The sequence below is a fragment of the Hippocampus zosterae genome, chromosome 4, assembly GCF_025434085.1.
Source record: "Hippocampus zosterae strain Florida chromosome 4, ASM2543408v3, whole genome shotgun sequence".
Taxonomy (NCBI): Eukaryota; Metazoa; Chordata; class Actinopteri; order Syngnathiformes; family Syngnathidae; genus Hippocampus; species Hippocampus zosterae.
The window spans coordinates 24,551,034-24,577,939 of NC_067454.1; the positions used below are offsets into that span (position 1 = coordinate 24,551,034).

Here is a 26,906-nt window from a genome sequence, read left to right on the forward strand (position 1 = left end):
TGACGTCACTCAGATCGGCCAATGACCGGTCGCTCACACCCAATCTGCATCCACCGAGGAAGAGTGGTTGCTTTTGAAAATATTGGCGCTTCTTGTCAATGTTAGCTTTCTTTCAAGCTCAATTTAGTTGGTTACGATATACCAACGTTGGGGGGGTCGTGTGGAAATAAAGCAGTCGTGATGAAATGAAAGTGTTCCCTGACAAACAAGGTAAGTCTATGTTCTAGGCAGTTCCTGCAGACACGAAAGGCAACCGTTGCTAGCTAATTTGACGTTACCGTTATCGTCGTTACGTGCAAAGATTGTTAGCTTACCGTCTCCATGTCGGATTCTGCCTTTTTCCAACAATGCCCATATTTACGCTGTTCAAACATTGTATTGTGGGTGATTGTATTTTACGGCAAACAATAATGTTTTGATACACACTGGTAATCGGTACTGATTATTCGACTTTGAAATCAATATGGTTCGCAAGTCAAGTCAGCTTTATTGTCAAATATGCCCTCCGTGCAACTCACAGCACAGACGAAATTACTGACACAAATATAAGGCTGATTAATTTCGCGATCCAGATTAATTATTGAACAGCTTTGATAAATATATTGCAGTGATGTTATGTTCAACGTGTCCGAATTAAAATTTCTCTATTATGGGCGCCTATGAACTGCATTTTGGGCTGTGTATGCAAAGTGGACCGTTTTGAAAGTTTTTTTTTCCTATAATAAGAAATGCTAAACCTTTAGTATCACAGTGGAGAATTGTATGGGTTAACTGTCTTTCTCAAGAAAGTTTCGAGAAGAAGAACGCGGACATTTAAACCTTTGAGCATATCTGCTCATATTCAACAGGTTACACCCATCTCCAGCCTTGCCACCCTTCATTCATCAAAATGCTAAAGCTTTGCCCACTGCTTCACTCAGTACGTGTCGAAAAGCTCAGTAGCTTCAAAACGCAAAATTAATTTAATTATACGTATCACCATTGCTATTTCTATGTCTCCTCCCCCCCCCCACTTCTCTCTTTGTAGTAACGCCTTAGTAACCGGGTGAGGAAACACAATGGAAAGTAATGTATGCAGCCATGTGAAAGTGGTCGTTCGGGTGAGACCAACCAATGAGAATGAGAAGAATGAAAATGTTCGCAAGGTGGTCCAGGTTGTTGATAAACACATGTTGGTATTTGATCCAAAAGAAGAGGACATATCCTGTTTTGGTTCCCAAAGAGTTCGGAAAAGGAACATCAACAAGAGGGCCAACAAAGACCTTAAATTTGTTTTTGACCATGTCTTTGGAGAGAATTCCACGCAAGACGAAATATTTGAGAACACCACCAAAGGAGTGTTGGATGGTGTCATGAATGGCTTCAACTGCACAGGTAATGAGACACAATCCATAGTGTTAACTGTTTTTTCTAAATGTTGAGTATCATAGAATTAAAAGTTGTCATCTTTGTTTATTTTGTTTATTTATTTGTGACAAGTTTTTAATAGGTTAAAAGCAATAGTTTAATGTCCAATATCAATCTCTTGATGTAAAATGATTGCGGACAGCTCTTTTGTTTATAAAGTGCGAATTAGCTCAGAAGAGCCATCGGGCAAGTTATCATGTGATCAAAGATGCTAAATACAGTAAACTTACAATTACCCTTTCACGGTTTGATTGGGGGTACCGTAGGCAACTGGTTCGCACGTCCGCCTCACAGTGCAAAGGTGTAATGTTCGATTTCAGCTCCGGCCTTCCTGTGTGGAGTTTGCATGTTCTCCCTGTGTCCAAAAACATGTGTGGCAGGTTAGTGGAGCGCTCTAAATTTTCCCAAGGTTTGAGTGTGAGCACGGGTGGTTGCTTATCTACCTGTGTGTGCCCTGCGATTAGCTGATAACCAATTCAGGGTGTACCTCGCCTACTGCCCAAAGACAGCTGGGATAATAAATTCCAGCATGCCCACGACCCTTGTAAGAATCAGCAGATTAGAAAAGGGATGGTTGAGCGGTGTGATTGTAGAGGATGCCACTTCTTCCATAACTTTTCCTTGATGAAAGATGTACACTCTTGGAAAAGATGTTTTTGGTCCAGTTTTGATCAAAATCATTGAGAACTTAAACATGGAATTCCACAGCAAGACATCAGTTTGTGTTTATGCTGCATCCTGAGTGAGGTTATTGATATGTTCTTTATTTTTTATTTTGTCATGTTTTAGTTTTTGCCTATGGCGCAACTGGAGCAGGCAAAACACATACCATGTTAGGAACACCAGATGAGCCTGGAGTCATGTATCGCACCATGAAAGACCTTTTTAAACGCATGGACGAGGCTAAGGAGGAGAAAGAGTTTTCTGTTGCTGTCTCCTATCTTGAGGTGATTTTTCTTTTGTTCTTTAATCTTTGCCATAAAGACCTGTTCCGTGGGTTAGGTGGTGGTGTCGAATTGATTTATTTTGGAATGGACTGTAATTAATTGAACATCTATGCATTTACATATTGTATATTTCTAAATGGATAAGCAAATAATAAGAGATAGAAAGCACATTTAGAACACGAGAAATTCTGCAACACTGATGGTTTAGTTTTTTTAAATTGTAACTGGGTCGTGTCAGAAAAGGCACCCGGCCTAAAGTCTGTGCCAAACGTATCGTGTGAGTCATGTGCTGTGGCACCCCTGACTGAAAGGGACTAAACCTAAAGTCAAACAACCACTATGTATTAAGCAACAGAAGGTTGTGCACTTCATTTATCGGGTTCCGTTTTGTTTTTGTGTAAAAAAAAAAAAGTATTCTTATTTTTTTCTTAATGACAAACATTTGTTTTTATTTACCGGTAATACATATCACATATTTGGCTTTGAGTACCGAGCAGAAGTCAACAGGTGCTTGGTTGGCTGGCCCAGCAAATTATGTTGGCTCCAAAGCTACCGTAAATTCCGGGCTACAGACCGCACCTGATTAAGAGCCGCATGCTCAGATTTATGAAGAAAAATCAATTTTGTAATTATATGCGCCGCACCCTACTATAAACCACTGGCCAATGAGTAGGTGAGGGTTCGCTTCTGCGTCCCTGCCGCTGTGGAGCACCTCCGGGTGAGGCCGCTGACGCCGTCCCCCGCAGAAAAAAAACCCGCAAAATTTCTTACGGTTAAAATAATCTCCATATTTTTATGAGCATGATAAATGCATTTGTACAACAAAATTACGCTGAAACACATAATAAGAGGCCAGACAAAGAGAGATCTTGATGTGCATTTGCGTAATTACGAGGAGAAATACTGCAGCCCACTAGGCTTTAAATAGAATAATGCAAATCATATTAATGGGAAAAGATATATGAAATTATTTCTATAGTCGGCCACTTAAAAATGATCATCGTTGGCAGCTTTAGGCCCGATGCTGCGCGGCTCAAAACACAGGTAAAATGTGTTCTCTCGTGGACGCTTGTTTTCAGTATGACGGGGAGTCACCTTTTTTAATTACAGTCCGAGTGAGAGGCAAATCAATTGTCAGAGGGTCTTCGTCCATATTTATTATTTCATCTGGGCTGATGGAATTCTCCACTATCTTTGTTTGCGTGAATGTGCGGAACGAAGCAAGTTTGTCCTCGTAATTGGGAGGGAGCTGCTGACACAACGTCGTGCGTGCCCAAATAAGACAGGCTTTTCCGTTTCGTGAATCTATAACACCACGACGGTGCACCTTTAAAAGCTTTGGTTGTCTTTTTACACTGGCTCAGTTCTTCTTGCCGGAGCCTCCATCTTCGCACCATCGACTCGTCTATGCCAAGATTACGGGCAGCAGCTCGATTTCCTTCTTTAATTGCCAGAGTGATCGCTTTTAGTTTAAAAGCTGCATCATATGCTTTCGTCTGGTATTCTCCATGTTGATCAGGGTTAGAAGAAAGACTGAAATAAGGAAGTTTTGATTACCGGTAATCAGACAATTTAATTGGCAGAAAGAGCGGAAGTTGTGATTAGTCATACAATCTCATCGGACCTCAGTGAAAGACTCATTCATTTTGTTGGTCCATGTTTTTCCTGCGAAGGAAAAAAAATTAAAAAGCCATATTTAACGCAGCAGTGTTGAAAGTGTGGAAAAAAAGTAGCGGCTTGTATTCCGGAATTTACGGTATATGGAAATATTTTACTACAAATGAGACTGACAGCACAGTCACTTGTAAAATGTGCAATTTTTTTTGTCGAATATAAAACCATGTCACTGCTCGTGCACACGTGTGAAACTCAAGGCCCAGGGGCCAGATGCGACATGTGACATCATTTTAAGTGGCCCTCAGAGGCACATCATGTGTGTCGAAAACAATTGTTTCTAGCAAAATGTCTTCAGTTTGAACACTGAGATTGGCATGGGATTTGTTACAACTCACCCCTTTCAATTCAATTTCAAATTAGCTGTGCAAATAATTTACTGGTGTGTGTGTGTGTGTGTGTGTGTGTGCCTGCCTGCCTGCCTGCCTGCCTGCACACGGTCACAAAAAAAAAAATTCTATTTCATTGAGGCATTCATAGCCACCTCCCTAACTGCTTCATTTCGATGAATTGTCTCATTTATCTTTGGTGCTATCTTGAAAACAGGTAAATTGTTGCACCAACTTCAGTGAGAAAGGGGCAACTTAGAATCTGACCCACTTTTTGGATTCCGGTCCAGTCTTTTCGGAAGTGCTACCGGAACAGTTTTAGTCAAACTTTGTTAAATGATCTTTTGCCATGTTGTGGTCGGTTTTAATCCATTATAACATTGATGTTTTTGAACCACAGGTTTACAATGAGCAGATCAGGGATTTGCTGGCTAATGCAGGTCCTCTTGCAGTAAGAGAGGACAGTGATAAAGGAGTTGTGGTTCAGGGCCTGACACTGCACCAGGTTAGTCGGCACATTGTTTGGTGAATAATGTCTCAGCGTTCTGTCGAATGGTGCAATTTGAAGCTACGTGGGGAAAAAAATAATTTATACCTCGAATTTGGAAATACGCATGTAGTTTGTGTATATAGTCCTGGGCACACTTCATGAATGATGTCTTCTTTGCACAGCCAAAATCTGCAGAGAACATTCTCCAGGCTTTGGATTCAGGTAATCGAAACAGGACGCAACATCCGACTGATATGAATGCCACTTCTTCCAGGTCCCATGCCGTGTTCCAGGTATTTAAATTGCCCAAACGGGTAGATTTTATGATGAAATATCATCTAAAGGTTTAAAAGTCACTTTCAGAATAATCATATGCTACTTCATTATAAGTGTCACAAATAAACGTTGCATAATGATAACCTGTTACTTTTTTCCAGATATACTTGCGACAGCAGGACATGGCTGCTAGCCTCAATACCAATGTGTGTGTGGCCAAAATGAGCCTAATAGACCTGGCAGGCTCAGAAAGAGCCAGTGCTACCAATGCCAAAGGGCAACGCCTCCGTGAAGGTGCTAACATCAACCGCTCACTCCTCGCCCTGGGAAATGTTATAAATGCTCTCGCCAATCCCAAGGTGAGTCGTCTAATTTGTACAATTTATTGCCAATTTGAGTCAACAAGAACTCATGTAATATTTCATACATGAAGCCAATTCATGTAAAGCACCCCCCCCCTGCCCCCACACACACACACATTAAAAATACAGTAAAATTCTTCTTTCTTACCTCATCCATAATGAACAGGGTCGGCTCTAAGGCGTTGTGACAAAAGCTGCCGCTACTTCGTGTTGCCAATCTAGCTAATTTGTAGCTATGTATTTAGCAACTTTGGTTGTTGAATTTCGCTCTTGGTGGGTAGGTACTCGAGAGGTCCAACTACGGTTTGTTTACAAACAAAATTTCAAGTTTCCCACATGCCTTTTTTATAGCTGAGTTTTTCAAAGTCACCTGCTGTTGCTGTCACAATATGAGACTTCGGGAATGCAGAAAAAGTCCAATAAAATCTTATGGTTAGTACTCTCTATTTACTCCCAAGTGAGTGAGCATCAAGCATGTTACATATAATTGTATTGATCTCTGATGTCAAGTGGTTTATTTGTCAACAGCCAAAATAATTGTATGAGGTCTTTTGGAGTAGATAGCTTCAGTAAGCATCCTTTCCTTACATTCTATTTATGGAAGCAATGAGGGGACTGGGTTAAGTCCACATTCTCATCCTTTTTCATTTTCATTATGTTTTCACCCGCCCATGTTGCTTTGTTGTCGGTCTGTCTGCCTGTCAGAAGGATTATACAAAAAGTACTTGACCCTGAAAAAATTGAATTTTGTGGAAAGCTGCTTTGACCCAAGTATGAACCCATTACATGTCGGTGTTCATATGGAGCAAAGGGCAGATCACAGCTTTTTAGCAAGGCAAAGTGTTCTTCTCATGTGCAGTGGGCACTCACTATTCGCGTCTGATGAGAACTGAACCAGCTCACCAATAGCGAAAATCTGCATATCATTGAAACCCACGTTACGAATTGAGAGAGTTGGAGGGGGTTTCTGAGGTATAAACCCCCCCAAAACAATAATACTAATGTTATGGGTTTGTTTGTTTGTTTGATTGTTGTTGTTTTTTTTTTAATTTGTTTTATTTTATTTTTTTCAAAAGAAGCGGGGGTTACCCCCCTCCGAAAAATTTCCAAAAAATAATCGACTGTTAATCTTTTTAGCAAGGAAGGGTCTTGTTCAATGTTATCAATTCAAAGATCTCTTGTGAAGCTTTCCAGATGCCTGTTATTTTGAACGTCTTTCTCGTTTAGTGTCTTTCCTTTACGACTGACTGTCCTGTCTTCAAATACAGTACTGTATATCTAATGTCAACTTGAGAATGGAACGATTGTTATCCTATTTTCACTTGACATTAATCCAAACATCCTTGATCATAGCAACGTTTGTACTCATGCCAATTATTTCCATTTGCTTTAGAGCAAGAAGGCTCATATACCATACAGGGACAGCAAACTTACCCGGATACTCAAGGACTCTTTGGGAGGCAACTGCAGGACTGTCATGATAGCCAACATCAGCCCCTCATCCAAGTCGTATGACGACACACAAAACACTTTGAAATATGCCAACAGGGCCAAGGAAATCAAATCTTCAGTATGTATTCAAATATGATGTCATAAGGTGGCATATACTGTACACTCTGTTTTAGGATACACATATTGCCATTTTATCCTGTAAATCATTTTATTGTTTGTTTTATTTTCCTATTTGCCCAATCAGCTAAAAAGTAATGTTATCAGCCTGGACAGTCACATTGGCCAGTATGCAGTCATTTGTGAGAGGCAACGACAACAGGTAAATAAATGCCCAGCCCTTGCCTTTTTTTTTTTTTTTTGTCATTCAACAATATTATCATTTTTCATGACTGTAAATCAATGTTCTGTCTCATTCAAGATTGAGCAGCTGAAGCAAAAATTGAAAGAGTATGAGGACAAAAATTTGGCGCACACAATATCACCCCAGAAACAAGCAGACATCAACAGGTAAGCACTATTTTCACGGTTTTGCATTGTTTTGTTGTCAAACTGATATATTGTTCGGATTTGGTGTCAAGAATTGGAGAGTTTTAGACTGGCCAACTGCAAAGTTTGCTGCCATTCGGTCAGAGGTGTGTTGGCTCTTTTGGAACCATCGGATTTGCAATTAAAATATGACATCTTTATGAACTTTAATCTATTTTAAGTGTGTGTTCCAATACGATTGCTATCCTAAAAATGTGGTTTTCATCACAATGAATGAATGTCTTGTCGTGTTAGTTGTGTGAGCAGGATGTAAATATCTGGAAATCCCAAATTCATCTTATTTTACTGTTCCAATAATTTTGGAGGGGTGTGTGTATTTCTTATCGTATTCACACGTGGGGCTGATTGATCTGCTTTGAAACTACTGAGTGTGGAGAGTTTCTTTTTCCTCCATGCGTTGCATCCATTAGAGGATCTGCTGTTGTATTTACTGGAGATGTTATCTTTAAGGGCTGCAGTGGCATCTGTCAGGGTATTTGGGCTGGGGGGGGCGGAGGAAACCGAAAAGCTGAATGAGTCTCACTCCCACACATTTCATTCACTGGCATCAGAATTCACAACTCGCACAGTGAGAGGCTCTGAATAGAGCATGCACGCTTCTCGCACCATTAAAAATTCAGCAGTCTAGCGAGGCCACGTCTCCTACGTCACTCGAGTTTCATTGAAGAGTGCAGTCACATTTCAGCGACGGCTCTCCAGTTTTATTTACCGGTACTTGCTTATATTTCACTCCCTTCCGACAAATATATTTTTAAAACCGTATAGATTTACGGTCACTGTCACTGTATAAGACCACCTTAAGCTTTCCATAACATATGATCATGATTCAAATGTTTAAGACTTCCTTTTTGCCCGTAAAATTTGCAAAGGTGGCTCTTTGAAGGTTGAAGTCAGTCATCACTCTTCTCTCTCTTTAGGGTGTCTAAATCTCTGCAGCAAGTCTTCTCCAACCGTGCCCAAATCAGGAGAGAGCAGCTGGATCTGGAGAGACAACTGAAGGAGAATGAGCTGCGCCAGCACTACAGTGAGCAGGACAACCTGCAGGTCCAATGCATCTTTGCCAACGAAAAGACTGACAAGGTAGCGGATGCTTACACTGCTTTCCAGATTCCATCATCCTTGCAGGAAAGCAATTGCTGAATCATCATTTTACTTTGCTGCCTTCCATAGTAGTCTGGGCCGGTAATTTACACCACAGCAGGACTGAGTGAGTCCTGATCCAGAGTCGCTTGCTTTCCTCACAAACTGAGTCTTAATCTTAGTCCCACTTTGACATGCTGTTTTGCAGAATGCAGCATAAGCTGCACATTTAAATTCAATCTGTATTTCATCTTTTTTGCTCTAGAAATGTCTCTGAAATTACAGGAATTGATGTTGCTATCTTATACCATTACCAACAACCGGTGTTCCACATGCACATAATGCTTTTTTATTTTATTTATTTATTTATTTTTAAGGAGCAACAACAAAAAACAATGATTGGGTGAAAGCAAGATGTTATGATCTTCTGTTGTTCTTATTCCTCTCTCTGACATTGTTCTTTTCCAACAGGCTACTTGTAAACACGAGCGCAGGATTGCGATGCTAAGCTCAGAGCAAGAGCGCATTCGTAAACGGATGAAAGAAGCAGAAATGCACTTTCAGGAAAATGATGGCTGGCTTCACCGTGTCGAGAACGAGGTGAAATTGTTGAAGTCGAATGATCAGGCATTTGAGGTTAGTATCACCTTTGTCATCAGGGTAACCCTGATTATCTTCTTTGTCATTTCATTATGTTCATAATAATATAATTTGACAGGTTTTCGTGTAAATTTAAGTGATCGATTTTGCCGGGCTTATCAAAGGAAGAATGATGTCCGAATGCCCACATTACTAAGTCTGTAATGTAATATGGTGCAATGTATTTTTTTTTTTTAATCGGAGCAGACAAATGAGCATGATATAAAAAGGGAAACTAATCAATATAGGATGCATCCTTAAAACTCAATGCTTGGTGTTTTTTTGTTTGTTTACTTTAGAAGCTAGGCTGTGTCTCTACTGGTGTCGTGACTGTCTTTGTTTTCTTCCCATCTGTTCTCCCAGTAATTAGAACCGTGCTCATTTTATTTCTCCAGCTCACTCGTGGACCACCGAAGAGAATAAATCAATACACTTTACTCGGCCCTCACACAGCAGCCAGTTACCTAAAACCATGTTCATGTTTTTTTTCTTCATTATCCTTTCTTCCAAGAACTGACCCAGAACTATGACGCGCTCAGCAGTCAAATGTTCTCGCTGATGTTGTTTCGTAGTTTTCTTGCGTCAGAGTCCCCAAACCCCCCACTGCCTCCTATCCACTGCTTCCAGACTTTCAAATAAAACACGGAGAAAAGCATTGACGAGAATTTCAGACCAGCTTCGGACAATTTATCATGTCTTGAGTTTGAGTTGAGTTGTTATATTTTCTGTAGTTAATTTATATTAACCTGGTCTCAACTCTCTTCTAAGGTATTAGACAAGGACTTGCATTGTCACAGACTGGAGCTCAAGGTGAATGATCTGGAACAGCACATCAAGCAGATGGTCAAAATCACTGCACTTCAGGATCAAGAGAACAAACGCATGCAAAAGTATGTCGGTTCGACTTGAAAGCAGTACATGGCTGTGCATTTGCTCTGTAATGCAAATCTAATTGCAACATTCTGTCTTGAATTCTAGAATGGTGAATGTGTTGTTGTCCTCTTATGGCCAATACCACGCCGCCATGTGTGACACTGAGCTTGTTGGAACCCAAGATGAGTTGAAAAACCATGAGCTGAAGCAACTTGTGCTCAGAGAGAGAAGTGTGGCTTGGGCGGACCAGGCAGAAGCCAACCAAGACGTCCAAGGTTCATCGACTGGAACAACAAAACGAGAAGCCAAGGTTTTCGGTGGCGAATTGGCACCTATCCTGTCTTTCTCAAAACTGCTTTACTTCCAGAGTAGCCCTTGCAGTAAGTCTTTGTGCTCTTTATTTTCTTTCATTTTTGTCATCGCTCATGTTTTTACTTCTGTACAATGTCCACATCCTGAGTGTCTACTATGGGTAATTCGCCAACACGCCATTTAAATGTTAGAGGTTACGTCTGGCTTATATTCAAAAGGCTTAAAAGTTGACATTCTGCTTCGCTAAAATCATGCTATGCCCCCATGTAGATAATTACGCCTCAGTCAGACTTGAAGCTATGAATGAATCAACCTCGAAATGCATTTCGAAGGCCACCAATGTTGATGGAGTGGCTTTCCCGTGCCGTTATTGGAATGCTTTACAAAAAAATGGTTCAAATTCATCAGAGCAGTGTAGTGGATGTCGTCCGTGCTTCCGATTTGAAAGATTTATTGACATGTGAGATGAAAGCGTGAGGTGTTGGCTCAAAAAAAAACCCAAAAGGCTAGACCGTTGGTGCAACCACCCATCTGTGTTTGGCAATCCTCTCAAGAGATCAAAAGCATAATTCTTTTGAAGTCTTTAATTGAACAAAAAAACACGTTTTGAAATGTGGTGGGAAGTGAGAATCACTATTAGTATTTCTTTTTAAACACAGGTGCAGATGGGCGGACAAAATCTTCAATCAAATATGCCCCATTTTCAAAAGGTAAGTTGTCTTGCTTTTTATATCTCACTAGCTGGTTTGCAGCCCTCCGGGCGGCTCATCAGCTAATTCCTGCGGAAGGCTGGTAAGGTGGTGGTTCGCCGCCCTCCGGGCGGCTCATCAGCTACTTCCTGCGGAAGGCTGGTAAGGTGGGCCTTCGGCCCACAAAAGTGTTGTTGCTTGATTCAACTTTTTGTTCATCTTTATTGCTTATCGCGAAAATAAAGAGATGTTTAGCTCTACTAAATAACTAACAATTTCATTGCAATGCTTGTGGGTAGACAACATTTTTTCGCTAAGATGCCCGCGCGATCGTAGTGAGCCACTGCCTGAGCGGCGCAGTGGCGGCGCGCAGTGGCGGCGCGCAGCGGCGCGGTGAAGTAGATACGTTTTGAAAAGGGACAGACGGAAGGACAGACCGCGTGCGGGACGACGCGCAATATATATATAGATTTGGGCTCTGTCATTCTGTATTCCTCTATTGAGCAAAAAATGACTTTTTTACATTCAACTGCGGAATAAAGAGGTTTATGTCAAGTGGTCCGGGATGGCAGTATTTTGTTTAGGGTAGTTCCTATCTGTTCCGCACAGGTTGGAAATGTTTCCGAATTGACGAGATGACACGTGCGGGTTATATTGCAAGTCTCTAAGTTTGTAATTGGCGAGCATAAGATTTGGCCTCTACCAACCAATTGAGGTAACATGTACAAAACTAGCTTCGGAGCTCCGTGCGCTGCAGCTGACTGGCTTTGCAGCTAAATATAGCTGTTCCTCTCAGAGTTTCTAATCATCTCCTCTATGATGGGGAATAAGAAAGCTTTACATTTTCAAAAAGACTTATTCAAATCTAAGCCATGCTAAACCATCTCTACTCTTTCGTTCATGTATTCACGAAACACCGGAATAAGGTCTGAGGTAGGAAAAGTGACTCATCGTGGTCTTGTCTCTGTAAAAAATTCGCCATTCTTTGTTTTTTTGGGGGGTACTTTGCTTAGCTCGCGCCACTTCCTCGTTGCAGTATACACGAACTGTATTAGCTGCATAATCCATGTGACCACATCACAGGAAATAGATTGATTATTAGCTGTCTGGCCCACGTTATTGCATTTGAATGCAGACATAATGTGGCCAAAATGCCTGGTGTGCGGGCTGTCACTGAGTTACGTAAAATAAATAAATAGTAAATAAAAATAAAGAAATACATTTAAAAATAAAACAACTTTGAATCGGAGGGCACATTAAACACTTGGAATGCATCTCGTACCTCCCTCCTGGGGCTATGCCTGTCTTGCGTCACCTCACAGTCGATAAGGCGAGAGTCATCCCTTTCGCCGCTCCACCAGATCAAACACGATGACTGGGCACATTTAATTAGTTTATTTATTCTTACTCTGCTGTTTCCGTACCTATGTTTACTCAAAGACTGTTCCTGTGTTTCCGACTGAAAAGTTTGGACTTTAACAAAGGAATCACTGTTGGTAGGCCGTATCGCACTTTTCATGTTAAAAATGAATAAATATGACATACTATCAAATTAGCGAACAGGCTATTTCTCAGTGGGCAGTTCTGTTATTGTGTCCATTGCATGCCGAGCGCTGCAGCCGTTTTGGAGGTATACAAATGTAAACATTGGATTGACAGGGACAGAAATGCATTCGGTCCGTATATGATTTGAGGATGTCTTTTGCACAAAAACCTGTCGGAAAACTCAGGAATAAGTAAAACCTCTCAAGAATGACTCGACCAGCAAGAACAACAGGTCTAAGTTCTCCTGCGTGCGCGTATCCACTCCATCAATACCGTGCGCTTCCCATGATATTGCAGTAATATCACCATGAGGTTAACACCTTGATGAAACCGAATCAGGAGATGTAGATCGTCGTTCCAATCCACCTGCGATTTTACTTTAATCTGATAAAATATCTGATTTGAAAAGGTAATAGTTTCAATTTGGACAGCCTTTTCCATTGTAGTTCATCAGCCTGCAAACTATTCATTTTAGCTTCTATACTCTCCATTAGTATATTTGCAGACAATCTCATCTTCATACATTAGGTATTTCAAAAACGATAAAACAAGTTCTTTTACACCACACATTTAAGATGTCCTTGACATATATTCATAGAATTCTTTTCTTTTTTTTTTCACTTCCTCATGTTCAAAGCAGCATTACTTTTCGGAGCATGAATGTACAGTAAGCATGCATGTACTTTTGAAAGGACATCAAAAAAAGCATACCAGTAAATTTCCATGTAAGATATACAGTCTTTATATAACTGTTAATCACTCCAGTTTCCATTATTGGGAACGCGCAGCCACTTTTTCATTGCGCTAATGAAATCCTAACTCTTTGCATCCCTCTCAATTATTCATTCACTGACTCAGTCTTGAATCTCTCCAACCTGTCCTGTAAATCCTAATTCCACTGCCGCGGTCTTCTAGTTTTCACATTATGGGTAGAAGAATGCAAGTTAAAGAATGCAAGTTATTCACAGTGTCATCAGCTATACTAAACATCCCTTCTTAAGTGGTGGCTTGCGTCTACTGAAGACTATTCGGCATTCGACAAACTGCTCTGATGTCACCCCGATGCTGCTTTGTCAGTGTCCGACTCTCTCAGTCCTTATGATAGGCACTGCAGCGTAATGTGTGCAAGAGCTCCTCCCTGCAATTTGCTAAACCAATCAAATGTGGTTAGATATAGAGAGGGAAGGATGGATGGATGGGTTTCAAGGGGGAATTGACGCTTTGCCTGGTTGGCTATTAATAGACTTTGATGGTGCTTCACAGAGGATTAAAAACGTGTCTCCATTTGATGTCCTTCTCGGGTTATGTGCAGATTCTCTGCGCTCTTTATTTGTCCCCCCATTTGTGTCTGGAAGGTTTCCTTTTGTTTTCCTGTTATATTTTTCTATCATCCCTCCATGTTTACTTTTCCACGTTGCTTCACGTCCCATTCTCTGATTTTGCCTTTCTCGTCCAGCCGCAAATGAACCCCCCCCCCCCCCACACACACACACACACTCTGTGTCTTGCATTGAACACTCTCAATCCCTCTTGAGCTTCATTCATGAAAATACAGATCCACAGCAGGGCAGGAAAAAACGTCAGCAGACGTAAATTCCCCAGCTCCACCAACCAGAAAAGGCGCACTATAAAAAAACATGCAGCGGCAACCAGGCGACCCTAATTCAGTGCTGCCTCCACCAGAAATAGCAACTCATGCATGTATTAATCCTCTCAAAGCCAAAAATATGTAATTGAAGGAATTCTCCTGCCTTTTTTCGGAAGGAATCATTTCACTGTCACACAAACGTGCTATTTATTGCTTATGTCCTCACTCACTCAGAAAACTTTCTGACGCTCACATTTGATTACTATAACATTAGAATAGAGAAAGTGACATTTAGCCCATATATATTTTGCTTTTTCACTGCCTCTTTCGTGTCCACCCTCAACATACTGTACCTCCGCAGAAAAATTAGTGTATTGGCCTTCATCATATGAGGCAGACACTGCTTTGACCCCCTTTTCATTTGCGATTCGACAAAAATGATACCATCTTTATTTTATAGAGGTGCTGCTAAGTGGACAGTCTCATTGATTGAGTGTGTGTATATTTTGCAGTAAATAATGAAAACAAAACAGTTGACTGCAAAACTTTTTCCAAATGTTTCGAAACCTACTTGGAGCAATTCATCACAGGCATATTTGTAGTTTAAGAATGTGGGCTAATTCTGATGAGGAAAACGGTAGTATTAGTAGCTTGGATTAATATAATGCCTTTTAAGGGAAGGATGCTTAACAATAATTTATGGGGTAATTCAAATGTTGAGCATGTTTGGCATGCCCTGTTAGCGGAAGAGTAGCTCGTGTTGGCGGTGAAGTGATAGCCGCCCGGGATGACAGCAAACAGTAGCATGAAACATTCCAGTGGAGGTCCCAACAGACACAATCTGTTCTGGGACTTCTCATTGAGTACTTTCTTCCCCTGTGAAACTGCAATTATCAATCTCTCATCAACTTCATAGCAAGCTATCCTCTAATAGATAAAAAGTTAAACTACGCATAGGGTTTATCAATTCTTCAATGGAAATCATGGGTTGTAACCACACCATAAAATCAAGCCCCCCCCCCTTCACACACACGCATTTTATTTTAGTTTTATTTTTTCAGAATGTACAATCGATTAGTACACTGGTTTCAAAGTCAAGGCCCGGGGGCCAGATCTGGCCTGCCACGCCCTTATATGTGGCCCACGAAAGCAAATGAAGCATGAGTTCCATGATGCTTGCTAAAGTCTGAACCAAGATTTCAAATTGTCGTATGTAATCCGCAATAACAGTCATTATTCTTGACTGCTGGTTGTAAAAATAATGATTGATCAATTTGCTGTGTGCTGTGTATGTAATATGTGGAGGGGATTAAACATTTACTGTATATGGTTTCCCAAAATTCATAACAGCCCTCCAAGGGAAACCGTAACTACAATGTGTCCCGCGACAAAAACAAGTTTGACACCGCTGGATTCGAAGAATAAATCATGTGATAAACTCACCTGCTGTGCAGAAACACACACACTGTCTACCCAGTTTTTGGCAAAGGAGCAATCAATGCAAAAAATAATGTTTGCATATTTAACAAAAATTGATATTCCGCCATATATTCAGCAGAGTTCCTGAAGCCCAGGCTAACAGGTCAGCGTGAAGCTGTGGGGTTGTGCCTTCTATGAATTTGCAAATGATTGACTTCTCCTTAGTCACGTCTTCTCTCTGATTGGTTGCATGTCTTTGGACATTACAATTTCTTTAAACTCTAACAAAATGGGGCCGGAGACTGCTGCTTATTTATTTATTTTACAGATCATATTTACACATTAGGCCTGAAAAATGGCACCTTCATTTTCACACACGATTGTAAGCTGTCGTTATTGTGCCTTGACGCACATATTTTGAGCCACCGAGCAAAAAGAAATTAACAATGAAAAAAATGCATTATTACAAGAGCACTTCAACCTTTAAATTTAGAATTATATTTGAAAAACACAATTTAAATGAAGTGCAGTACTTATTTATTTTCCAAAGGGGAAAAAAACCAAATTATTTTGATGAGTTTGCTTAAGCCTTTTATTGCTACCAAACTATACTATAGGATGCAAAATGGGGATCCTAAAAATGTTTTATCTTCAATAGAAGGCCATTCTAAAACAAGTATGCCTGGAATTAAACAAAGGAGTTAAATAAATACTGATGTCGTTTGGATACTTCTGTGTTCTTTTTGTAGAACGTGAAAATTTCCATCTGCAGTTCGTACGGACCCAATTCTAATGAAGTTGGGACGTCGTGTTATAAATAAAGAAAATTCAATGACTTGTGTTCACTTCTTCCTTCTCTGTGTTTTGGTTTGCTTGGGGTTGTAGGTAGCAGAAGTCCTCCAAACCTGCAGCAAGACGTACTTCCCCGAAGGCCCGTTCGAAGAAATCTCTCGGCGTTGCTGCCGCAACAAAGCCCAAAGACATTTTCCTACGATTTTGAGGAGGGCACCTTTCCTCTCCAGTGCACACCAGAGCCTGCTCCAAAAGGTGTTCAGTTTAGTTTGTCCACCAGCACGGATCCCAATATGACCTTTGAAGTTGAACATGAAGATGCAACGATCATAAGCAATGGCTGCCCCTCTCAGGCAGTGAAGTCAGTGGCTTGTTCAGGTCAAACCCAACTCAACAATCCTGCCAAAGCCAATGAAACCAAGCAGATTCCTACCAAACGGTGAGAAAGTTTCATTCTTTTCCTCAATCTTTCCTACTTAAATGCGGTAAATGGCATACCAACTGAAAATGAATGCAGCCGTTCAGAACAGAGAGCATGACCACGTTCAAATCCAAAATGGATCACATCCTCAAAATACACACACAATGGACGTTAGTTGAACAAAATGAGTTAATGTTGCGTTTAACTAACAATACAATTAGAAGTTACCAGTTGACAAGAACATATGAGTAATATTTTAGTGTACTGACGGCCCATTTGTAGATTGGCACTGGGTTAGGCAAACTAAAAAAAGATGCATCGATGGAAAAGAAAGACTAACCTTCATAATTCAGTAACATTTAACAAATCAATATATCTGATGACTCTGGTTGCTGCCCAAGACTGTTCAGACTTTTCATCAGTCCGGACTGGGGATTTTTCTTGCAAGGGAACATTTTTTTTGTGGAAAGGTTTGGTGTGATGATTAAAAAAAAAAAGAAATATTTGGGGCGGATCTATTTTTAACTTGGCCCTGCAATAACAAGTGTTTTGTAACACTGGTAGAGATTACGAGTTACTCTGTAGGATTATGCATGGAATGTTTTATCCCAAGTGGCACTTCCTGCAGAGGCTACAAAAAGGATGTCTTGGAACCGTCTAAATGACTCTTTTGACTTCTCTTGAATCGTGCGGCACACCTCGCTGGGTTAAAGGAGGGGGTGCAAAATATTTAAACACCCTGGGTTGGGCTATGATGATCTCCTGCCATGCGAGTGTTAAATGATGAATGCATTGAGTTTGATGAGAAAGATACCGTAACGCTAATGGAAGCTAACTGTGTACAGACATCAGATCTCCTTACAAGAAGTGAGACAAGCCAATCCAACGTACATGGGCATGACGTCTGCTGCGCGAGGAAAGCGTAAGATCAACAGGTAATTTTTTAGTTGCTTTCGCAGCCAGCTTGGAAACAACCCAAGACTAACAAATTGAGGGGAAAGATGAATTCACAAATGTTTCAATAAAGTGCAGTCCGTGAATTGTTTCTACCGCACATTCAACTCTCTTTCAAGCTGATAAATTTTAAAACATAAAAGTTCTGACCTTTTGTGTTCTTGGATCAAATGAATCCCATCTTTGCTGCCCATCTTTAAAGCCCTCCTCAAAACTCACTTGTATTCTTTGGCGTTTGACTCGGCATGACTTAGATTTGCTATTGGTTTTACTGCTTGGTGCTTTCTACCGCCTTATTACTTATTACTTATTACTGATTCGTCTTACTGTTTATTGTATATGTTAAATCGCTCCATGTACAGCACTTTGTATGCAGCGATGGCTGTTTGAAAGTGCTCTATAAATACTGTTGACTTGACTTGAATGTCACTTGCACTATCATGCAGTGTAAAGCCGTCAAGTTCCATCAAATAAGTGGTGGTTAGTTAATTATCTTACACTTGTAGGTATGAGTAATGAAGCATCAACTGGGAAAAGCAGTACCGCGCTCAGGATCAGAATATTAGCAAACATATCACATTGCAGAAATGTCACTTTTTCTACTTTCTACTATAGTCATTAGTTTGTCTTTATGAATTGTCCTAGTCAGGTTCCTTTTGAAGCCTTATGGTAAATTGCTGTCTCTTTGTTACACGATTCCCCCACCCCTTTCATTCTCTCAGGGAGAAAGATGAAAACTTGTCCTCACCAAAGCGTATTAAGAAAACCCCCTTTCCCACCAGACCAATGAGGGTACCGACATTTTCCAGTAAGTATTTCGAATGGCTCATAAGCAATACAGTGTTTGTAGATTGTTTTGGTCCACATTGAGTGACCACAGCGCCGCCACAGTGACTTATTCTGAAATACTGTGTTATGCGTCCTCTTCAGGATCAGGAAAGGACAAACCTCAGAGAGTCGTGAGGAGCATTTCTGAAGGAAATCTTAACCTGCTTAAACCTTCCAAACCGAAGTCACAACTGTTCAATCGAGTGGCTAAATGGATGTAAAAAACCCTTTAATGAATGTCTTGATTTCCATGTTAAACATTTTAAGTAGTATTTTAGGCTCTATGAGTCCTCTTTATTTAGTGTTATTTTTTACTTTATTGTAAATAAATGTTAAGCACACACACACAGTCAAGATAATCTCATTATTAATCCGTGTTTATTGCATGGGAGGTGAACAGTGGTACAAGGTAATCAATTTTCTCCTAACTTACATGGCACTGATAAAACCCAAATCTTCATAACAAGAGTTTTTACGTGTTGGGGTGAATTGCGTCAAAGTTAATTAATCAAGCCTTCACAGACTAACAACCAAACACTCCTGCTGTCCTGTTATGAAATTATATTGGGTTTCAAGCTTTTAAACCCACTTGAGATAACATAGTCGGAAGCCTTTTAAGGACCTTGATATTGTTCCTTCCAAAATGTTTATGACTAAATTGCTCCAATTCTGTCCAAACTTAATGCTTGCTCACCTATTTAATAAAGATGTCTTGAGTATGCACCAAAAAGTAATACAGTACTTTCATGTTTTGGTTTGTGACCAACAGGTGGCACTGTAGGGCTCTCCCTGCAGTTGCATACCTGTTGGTCGTTATCTAATTAGCTCCCACCCGACCACTCATTGTCGGGTCATTGTGTTTGCCGCTGTCCTGTTTGTTATGGTCATGTTTCGGTTATTGATAGTTTTAGCTTGAGTCATGATTTTTGTTTGATACTTTGGACTGTGTTTGTTTTGGATTTAGTTATCTCTATGTGTTAATACAATTTGTCAAGTACACCATGCTCCTCCCTCTTGCCTGCTTTTTGGTGTCCACCACCACCTCGCAACGTGACAAGTATATCTTTGACAAATGTTAATCGTTTTAGTAACATGACACACAACACATCATTCAAGGAAGGAATGTGACATTGGATTCTTTGTTTCCTTGTACCTGTAAATAGTTGTCGATTTTCCTTTAACGCAATTGTCAACACTAAACTGTGACTGTTAAAATTGATTTATATAGTTTGGCAAATGGGGGCGGCCCGGTAGTCTAGTGGTTAGCACGTCGGCTTCACAGTGCAGAGGTACCGGGTTCGATTCCAGCTCCGGCCTCCCTGTGTGGAGTTTGCATGTTCTCCCCGGGCCTGCGTGGGTTTTCTCCAGGTGCTCCGGTTTATCCCACATTCCAAACACATCCATGGCAGGCTGATTGAACACTCTTAATTGTCCCTAGGTGTGAGTGTGAGCGTGGATGGTCCGTCTCTGTGTGCCCTGTGATTGGCTGGCAACCAATTCAGGGTGTCCCCCGCCTGCTGCCCGAAGACAGCTGGGATAGGCTCCAGCACCCCCCTGGTGAGGATCAAGCGGCTCGGAAGATGAATGAGTTTGGCAAATGACTGTCATCTTATTGTTTGAAAAATGAATTGTCACCACTACCGAAATTTTCATTCTTTAGTCTTGATCAGGAATTTCAGACTGTCTGGTCATTTTAACACATGTATGTTTGCGAGGAAAATGCACCATGTCTGAGATACAGGTATGTGAATATTGGTATAGGTTGTTTCCCATTTCAGTAAAAATAGCGCATGAAAGTTGATTGCAATATTTTCACTGATTACTGTTAATCATTCTTGTTTAATAATTAATCATATCCAAATAAGGAACATTCCAGTAAATGTTTGAAACTAAATTGCAGGTAATCCATGCTACTGCTTTACACCCCGCCTGCCCCCTTGCCATAAATTGATTATAATTCAGTTACTTATTTAGTCCATAACATGTCAGAGAAACCTGTTGATCATTGATTTCCAATGTAAAAGCTGATATTTGCAACTGGCCTGTTTTGATTCAACACAAAACATCTGCTTTCATGACTTGACGACAAATCAGAATATTTATGGCACGGGGCAAAAATTTGAGGAATTGGACAATTTTAAGTTAATGCCTCGAACCAATTAATCAGTTATTAATCGGTGCAGGTGTTTGGACGGACTAATTCTGCGTCACTTGGTGAAGAGGATTATCTCCTACTTGTTCTCCAACCACATAGATGTTGTGTTCCCTGTAAAGTCTCACTTTGCCTGGTCCACCTCTTTCACTACGTTTGCACACAACCATTTCTGTCGTTCTGCATCTTTTGAGCCACCCTCCGCAGGGTCCTCGAATGGCCACAGGAGTTTACCCAACCGGTCTACATGTTTTGTTGACTTGGAGAAGGCGTGTGACCGTGTCCCTCGGGTAGTTCTCTGGGCGGTGCTTTGGGAGTGCCCTCACCAGACAATTGTGCCCCAAGTGGAGGTATCTTGGGGTCTTGTCCACGAGTGATGGTAGGATGGAGCGGGAAGTCCACAGTTGAATCGGTCCAGCATCTGTTTTGATGCGGACTCTGTATCGGCTTGTCGTGGTCAAGAGACATGGTTGAAGTCCCCAGAGATGATCAGCAGGGCGTTGGGGGACTGTGTTTGCAGCCTGCTCACGACAGTCATCAGGGCATCACTCGCTGCATCACTATTAGCCGACGGGGGGGGATGTACACTGTCACGGCTATTACGTGTGAGAATTCCCTCGGGAGATAATGGGGCCTGAGGCTAACGGCTAGCAGCTCAATGTCCCGGTTGCAGAGTTTGTCTTTGATCGTGATATGCCCCGGATTGCACCATTTGTCGTTCACAAAAACAGCAAGTCCCCCACCTTTTCTCTTTCCACTCCCTTCATTCCTGTCCACACGTATGAGTTGGAAGCCTTCCAACTCGACATGTGTGTCCGGAGTGATCGCTGTTAGCCACGACTCTGTGAGTAGCATTAGGCTAGCCTCGCGGTACTCCCTTTGATGTCGCGTTAGCGCCGCCAGCTCATCCATCTTGTTAGGGAGCGATCTTACATTCCCCATGATGACGGACGGGAGGACATGTCTGTACTTTCTCCGCCTTGTGCGGCGGTCCTTCCCGGCTCGACACCCTTGTGACCTCCTCTTCAACTCTCGTGGGATATCCGGTTTGTCACCGGCCAGTAGCCCGCTGTTAGCCCGCCATGCTAACAGCTGGTCCTTACTGTAAACAATGGAGTTGCGTGTGCTGCAGTACTGACAACGGACTGACTTGGAATAGAATTTGAAGGATTGGCATGGGATCATCATTGCCTCCAAGCACAACTCGTCATTCATTATGATGTCCCGGCCATTTACAACATGACCATCCATCCTCTTCTCAACCAGGGAGAATTCTTAGCAGCTCTCCACCAATCTGATATTTGAGTCGGATTCTCGCACCCGGCCCCTGCAGGAGCTAGTCTGACTAATGCTACTGTACTTGTGTCTCTGAAAACAATCCTTTCTTCACTCCCTCGTCCGTTTACTGAAGTTGCTTCTCATGTCTTTGGTCTTCTACTTCACCCCATCTATTTTAAACTCGCCGTGTTGAAAAAAAAGATGTGGGTGGTCTTTTAGGGGAACCATATCCTCGACAGTTGACTGTGATACTATTTTGTGGCTGGTGGACTCGCTACTGTTTACTGTACTGTCTTTCACCTCAACTCTTGCAGGATAGTGCGCTGTGTGGTTGTTAGGAGTTTTGTTAAAGACGGCGACAGTGTAGTTCTGCAACAGGGCTGTGGAAATGTGCAGAAACAAATTTGGAACCAAAGTGGATGGAGTCGGTTTGTCATTGTGGGCACTCACACTTTCAACTTGTTGTTGTCAGACTGAAAATAAACCTTTACCAAATCCGCACAGCTCTCATCGTTGCTTCATAACATCCTGACCATCGTAGACAGTGTTCGTTGTTACTTGGTGAATGATAGAGTTTGAGAGTGTAAACAAGTTCTTTGGGACGTCTCCATACCATATTTTTCAGATGGCGCTTTCAGTTCCGGAAGCGATGTGGCCTTCCTGCGTTGGTATTTCTGTGGGAGCCGAGCCATGGGTTAAAAATTGCTGTTGACTTTGTGACACTCATGAGATGAGCCCGATGAGACTTTCGAGGTGTCCCAAAGGTTTACTTGTTTGTCGTATCTAACAGGCACGTTTACGCGTCCTTGTGTGTGTGCGTGTCATTTACAAGTTGCCTCTGGGAAAAGCGGTCTGGTGTGGGAGGGGGAGGGGGCTTGCACGAGAGTATCCACACCCTTGAAGGGAGCCTCAGTGCAAGAACACCTGAACCCTCTGTTCTTTCCCTTCCGTGTTTATCACAATGAATATGAAAACCCGCCTTAACATATATTTACATGTGCTCTGAAAGTAAATACCTCGCACAACATCCGCCGACTAAAAAAAATACAAATCAACGTGATCCGATATGTTGAGGGCATCACTCACTCATTTGTTAAACTCCAACATTTTAATGCTTGAAAACATCTCTGATCTGTGATGAGTGTGTGTGTGGCACCAGACTGCTCTGTGAACTTGTCACTTTCAATTCAGTCGTGCAACATTCAGCAGCAGCCAATTCAGTGTGATATTTATTTTTAGCACAGTTGCTCAATGCATACAGTATGTCAGCACTGTAGTGCGCAAGCGCCGACACTCATTCACAAGAACATCTCCATTGTGTGTGCGTGCGTGCGTGCGTGCGTGCGTGCGCACAGTGAAGCAGGTCTTGGCTAAAGTTTATTAACTTTCTCTTGGCCAATGAGGTGGCTTGTGCGTTTTTCCGGCTGACCAATGGAATAGATGGAGGGGTTGGAGGTGGGTGTTGCTTAGCAACTGCAGGTAGAATCTCAGATCATGTTGGACCCATTGTTTTATCTCGCTTCCCTGGGAGACATTACATGTTATGTCTTGTGATTAGTGGGGAGAGGAGGGGTGGGGGGCACACATCTGTCAAATGCGTCACAAAGTTCTTCATTCTATTTTTGCGTGGTGAGACAAAAATATGTGACTGTATGTTTAGCCCCCAGCCCAAACACGTTACTGCATATGTCTGTCTCCTCTCCCTAAACCAGTGCCTGACCAGTACATTACTGTATCCAAAGTTTCACCCAAGTATTGATTCTAAAGAATACCCGCACATTCGTCACTGATTAAAATGCGATCTTTCATTGTGCTCCACTCTGTCATGTAAGCATAGTGTAGAACACAAACATGTTAATAAAACGGTGCAAATATATTAAACAACACAGGCAGTTACTCAACTTGTAGTCCTTGACCACAAATCATCTCTCCATCCATTATCTGAACCACTTTATTCTCACCTGGGTGGCGTATGTGTAAGAGCCTATCACAGCTGACTTTGGGCAATAGGCGGGGTACACCCTGAACCGGTGGCCAGCCAATCACAGGACACACAGAGACGAACAACCATCCGCGTTCACACTCATACCTAGGGACAATTTAGAGTGATCCATGAACCTGCCATGCATGTTTTTGGAATGTGGGCGGAGTAACCGGAGAAAACCCACGCAGGTACGGGGAGAATATGCAAACTCTACACAGGAAGGCCAGAGCCAGAATCGAACCCTGGACCTCCGCACCACGAGTCCGGCGTGTTAACAAGTCGACCACCGGGCCGCCCTACCATAAATCAAAGAATTTTAAATTCTCTGACATTATTCCTTTCAAATAATTTCAGATTTCGTGAGCATATTGCTTCTTCATCCTTAAGTCAAATACTAAAATGCCTTTGCTCATTCTGCCCCATGATGCTGGATGCAAATATTTCAAAGGGGGTTATGGAAATTCCTGGGATGCACACTGGATTTGGCATGTAAAGTAGGGCCATGCGGATTGTTGTTGACACCCAATCCGCCACTGTCCAGTCCGGCACACTCTGGAAAGTAAAGGAATCCAAAATAAAAACATAAATGATCTGTATGTCTCAATAAAGTGGAACTGGTCTGAAGGATACTTCAACTGACATTCGTACTCTAATACACTACCGGGATATTAAGGTAGGTGACATTACCTCATACTGTTTCTGAAATATATTTGGTAGTTTTTTTTAATGGGTTTATCGTATCAATATTGAGATTTTTCATTTGTATGCGAGAGGTAATCATTTCCACATTTTTGTAAAGGGTATTGCATGGACAAGATGACCTTAAATAACATCTGTATACAAGCAAATCTATACACAAGTTTTTGTTTTGCTTTTCATAAAGACACACCGACTGTGTCTAATGGTGCACATTTTGGTCCTATTTCCGATTGTTTTGCTTGGGCTGGAGGTGAGACAACTTAATTAGCCCTTATTAAAGTTCATGTTCTGAACAAAATCCTGTGTTGAATTTACTCCATTTTATTTTGTCAGGTTGTTGCACAAAATGAAATAGCCTGGACCCAGTTGCATTTTTGAAACCTTATTTTTCACTGTGAATCTCATAAACGGATTTAATATCTTCAGACACATGACGAACACTGTGGCAGAGGGAGAGTACCGTTTTGCTGAATGATTCTCTTCACATAAATCCCAAATATAAATTCACCACTACTTTGCGTATATATTTAATTCTTGCCACATTAGCCATATTGTACACAGAAACAAGCATAAGTGGCAAAAATACTCAGACTCTGTACTTGAAGTGGACTTCCGCTGGCCCGTTTCCTGGTATTGGAGCAATTTTCTAAAGTTTGATAAATATCTGTTGTTGTCGTTTTGGGGTTTCGTCGTGATGTGACAAAATAATCCCCCATGGTAAATTGCAATGCATGGCGCCATGTTAGGAACGGAATGGATATGGCGTCAAGTCATTGACTAGGCTGTCCACTTGGTATTGTATGAGCGGACAAATCGCTTACCTATGAATGTAAATATCGTGATTTTTTTTTCTCGCTATGTGTCCTTAAAAAGCCGCAATTGTTAAGTCCACTGCCGATAGGGCCACGAACGAGTACATCAGCGCCATCCGACCTGGCCGGTTAGATGGCCATGAACGTGGCATCCACACTTGGGTATGTTTTCATTTAAATGGAAAGTATGTAGCCCGATCCATATCTTTGTATTTTGCGTCATCTGCGGCCTGACACAGAGTCGGCAAAGCAGGCGTCTTCGGTGACGGACCTTCCGTCACTATTGACTCTGCAAAATTGGAAGAATAAAAAAAAAATGTCATGTTGAATTGGGGAGATGGCAGGGCCAAGATGGCTTTCAACCCCGCTGTGTCACGGCTCTGCCTCTTGCAGGCAAGTCTGGCTGTGCGTATTAGCTGTCATGGCGTCTCAACAAATAGGTTCCGCGAGCTGTTATAAATTTGCTTTAACGCAACCAGTGTGACCCAAAACGCATTTGGATGCAGCATTTCCTCGATAAACCAGATATATTTTCCTTCTGACCACCATAGGCACAGATTAAGTCAAAGTGTAGATACTCGTGTCAAAGAGACTCACGTAATGGTAGAAGTACTGATTCAACTCCTAAAATTACAGACTGGAATGCTTCTTACTCTGAGTACAATTTTTTTTAAACTTACAATTCTATACAGTACCTGTTTTGATAACTCGGTAGAACAAAAACCCTTCTGCACACCAAAGTGTTACCCTCTTCATTACATTTCAAAGTACTTGTGCGTGACATGTCACTTGTTGATGGAGGAGCTGGCTTTGCCAAACGGTTTTGCTCAGGCAGTGAATGGAGGGGGGAACAAAAGGGTACTAAATTTGCTAAAAATAAAAAAAAATACACCAATATTTTTTTTCTGATTAGACTTCTATTTCTTTTAATGCCATGCGAGCATCTTGTCAACTTTTCATTTTGAAAGCTGCGATAAGCCTATTTTGCAAGGAATGGAACGTACAGATATTTGCTTTCAACTTGACATTGCAAAAATAGTCAGCAGAACTCTTGCGAGATATGTTAAAGTAACGTATCATGTATGACTTTTTTTTTTTAAGTCTGGAGTTTTAGGCGACCAAAATTGTGCATTTTCAAGGATTCAAAATCTGCCATTTGAAATACCAGAAATATGACTCATAACAATTCCCCCTACATCACTTCTTTATGTTGCCTTTCGAAAGACTTTAATTCTTCGCCGTCATCTTTTCTCAACAGATGTGAAGGTTTCAAGGTGATAATCGTCCTGTTACGGGTTTTGTGAGGCAAACACAAGACGCCACTTTTCAATACTCTGGACTGTTGGCAGGACCTTGTG

General features: G+C 41.5%; 1 protein-coding gene across 1 annotated transcript; it reads left to right on the forward strand.

Annotated features, from left to right (window-relative positions):
* The first annotated feature begins 43 nt into the window (after positions 1 to 43).
* kif18a (kinesin family member 18A) lies at positions 44 to 19,627 on the forward strand. Its single transcript, XM_052063081.1, has 18 exons — positions 44 to 210; positions 1,028 to 1,374; positions 2,197 to 2,354; positions 4,758 to 4,862; positions 5,030 to 5,140; positions 5,285 to 5,482; positions 6,879 to 7,055; positions 7,182 to 7,256; positions 7,356 to 7,444; positions 8,401 to 8,563; positions 9,035 to 9,199; positions 9,971 to 10,092; positions 10,181 to 10,455; positions 11,047 to 11,097; positions 16,514 to 16,859; positions 17,687 to 17,776; positions 18,518 to 18,603; positions 18,726 to 19,627. The coding sequence occupies exons 2-18, from the start codon at positions 1,059 to 1,061 to the stop codon at positions 18,842 to 18,844; spliced, it is 2,646 nt and encodes an 881-aa protein (XP_051919041.1). The 5' UTR covers positions 44 to 210; positions 1,028 to 1,058; the 3' UTR covers positions 18,845 to 19,627.
* The last annotated feature ends 7,279 nt before the right edge of the window (positions 19,628 to 26,906 follow it).

Coding starts and splice junctions, on each gene's coding strand:
- kif18a (XM_052063081.1), top strand. CDS start 1,059: ATGGAAAGTAATGTATGCAGCCATGTGAAAGTGGTCGTTCGGGTGAGA. Junction 11,098..16,513: donor ATATGCCCCATTTTCAAAAG/GTAAGTTGTCTT, acceptor TTGGGGTTGTAG/GTAGCAGAAGTCCTCCAAAC. Junction 18,604..18,725: donor GAGGGTACCGACATTTTCCA/GTAAGTATTTCG, acceptor CGTCCTCTTCAG/GATCAGGAAAGGACAAACCT.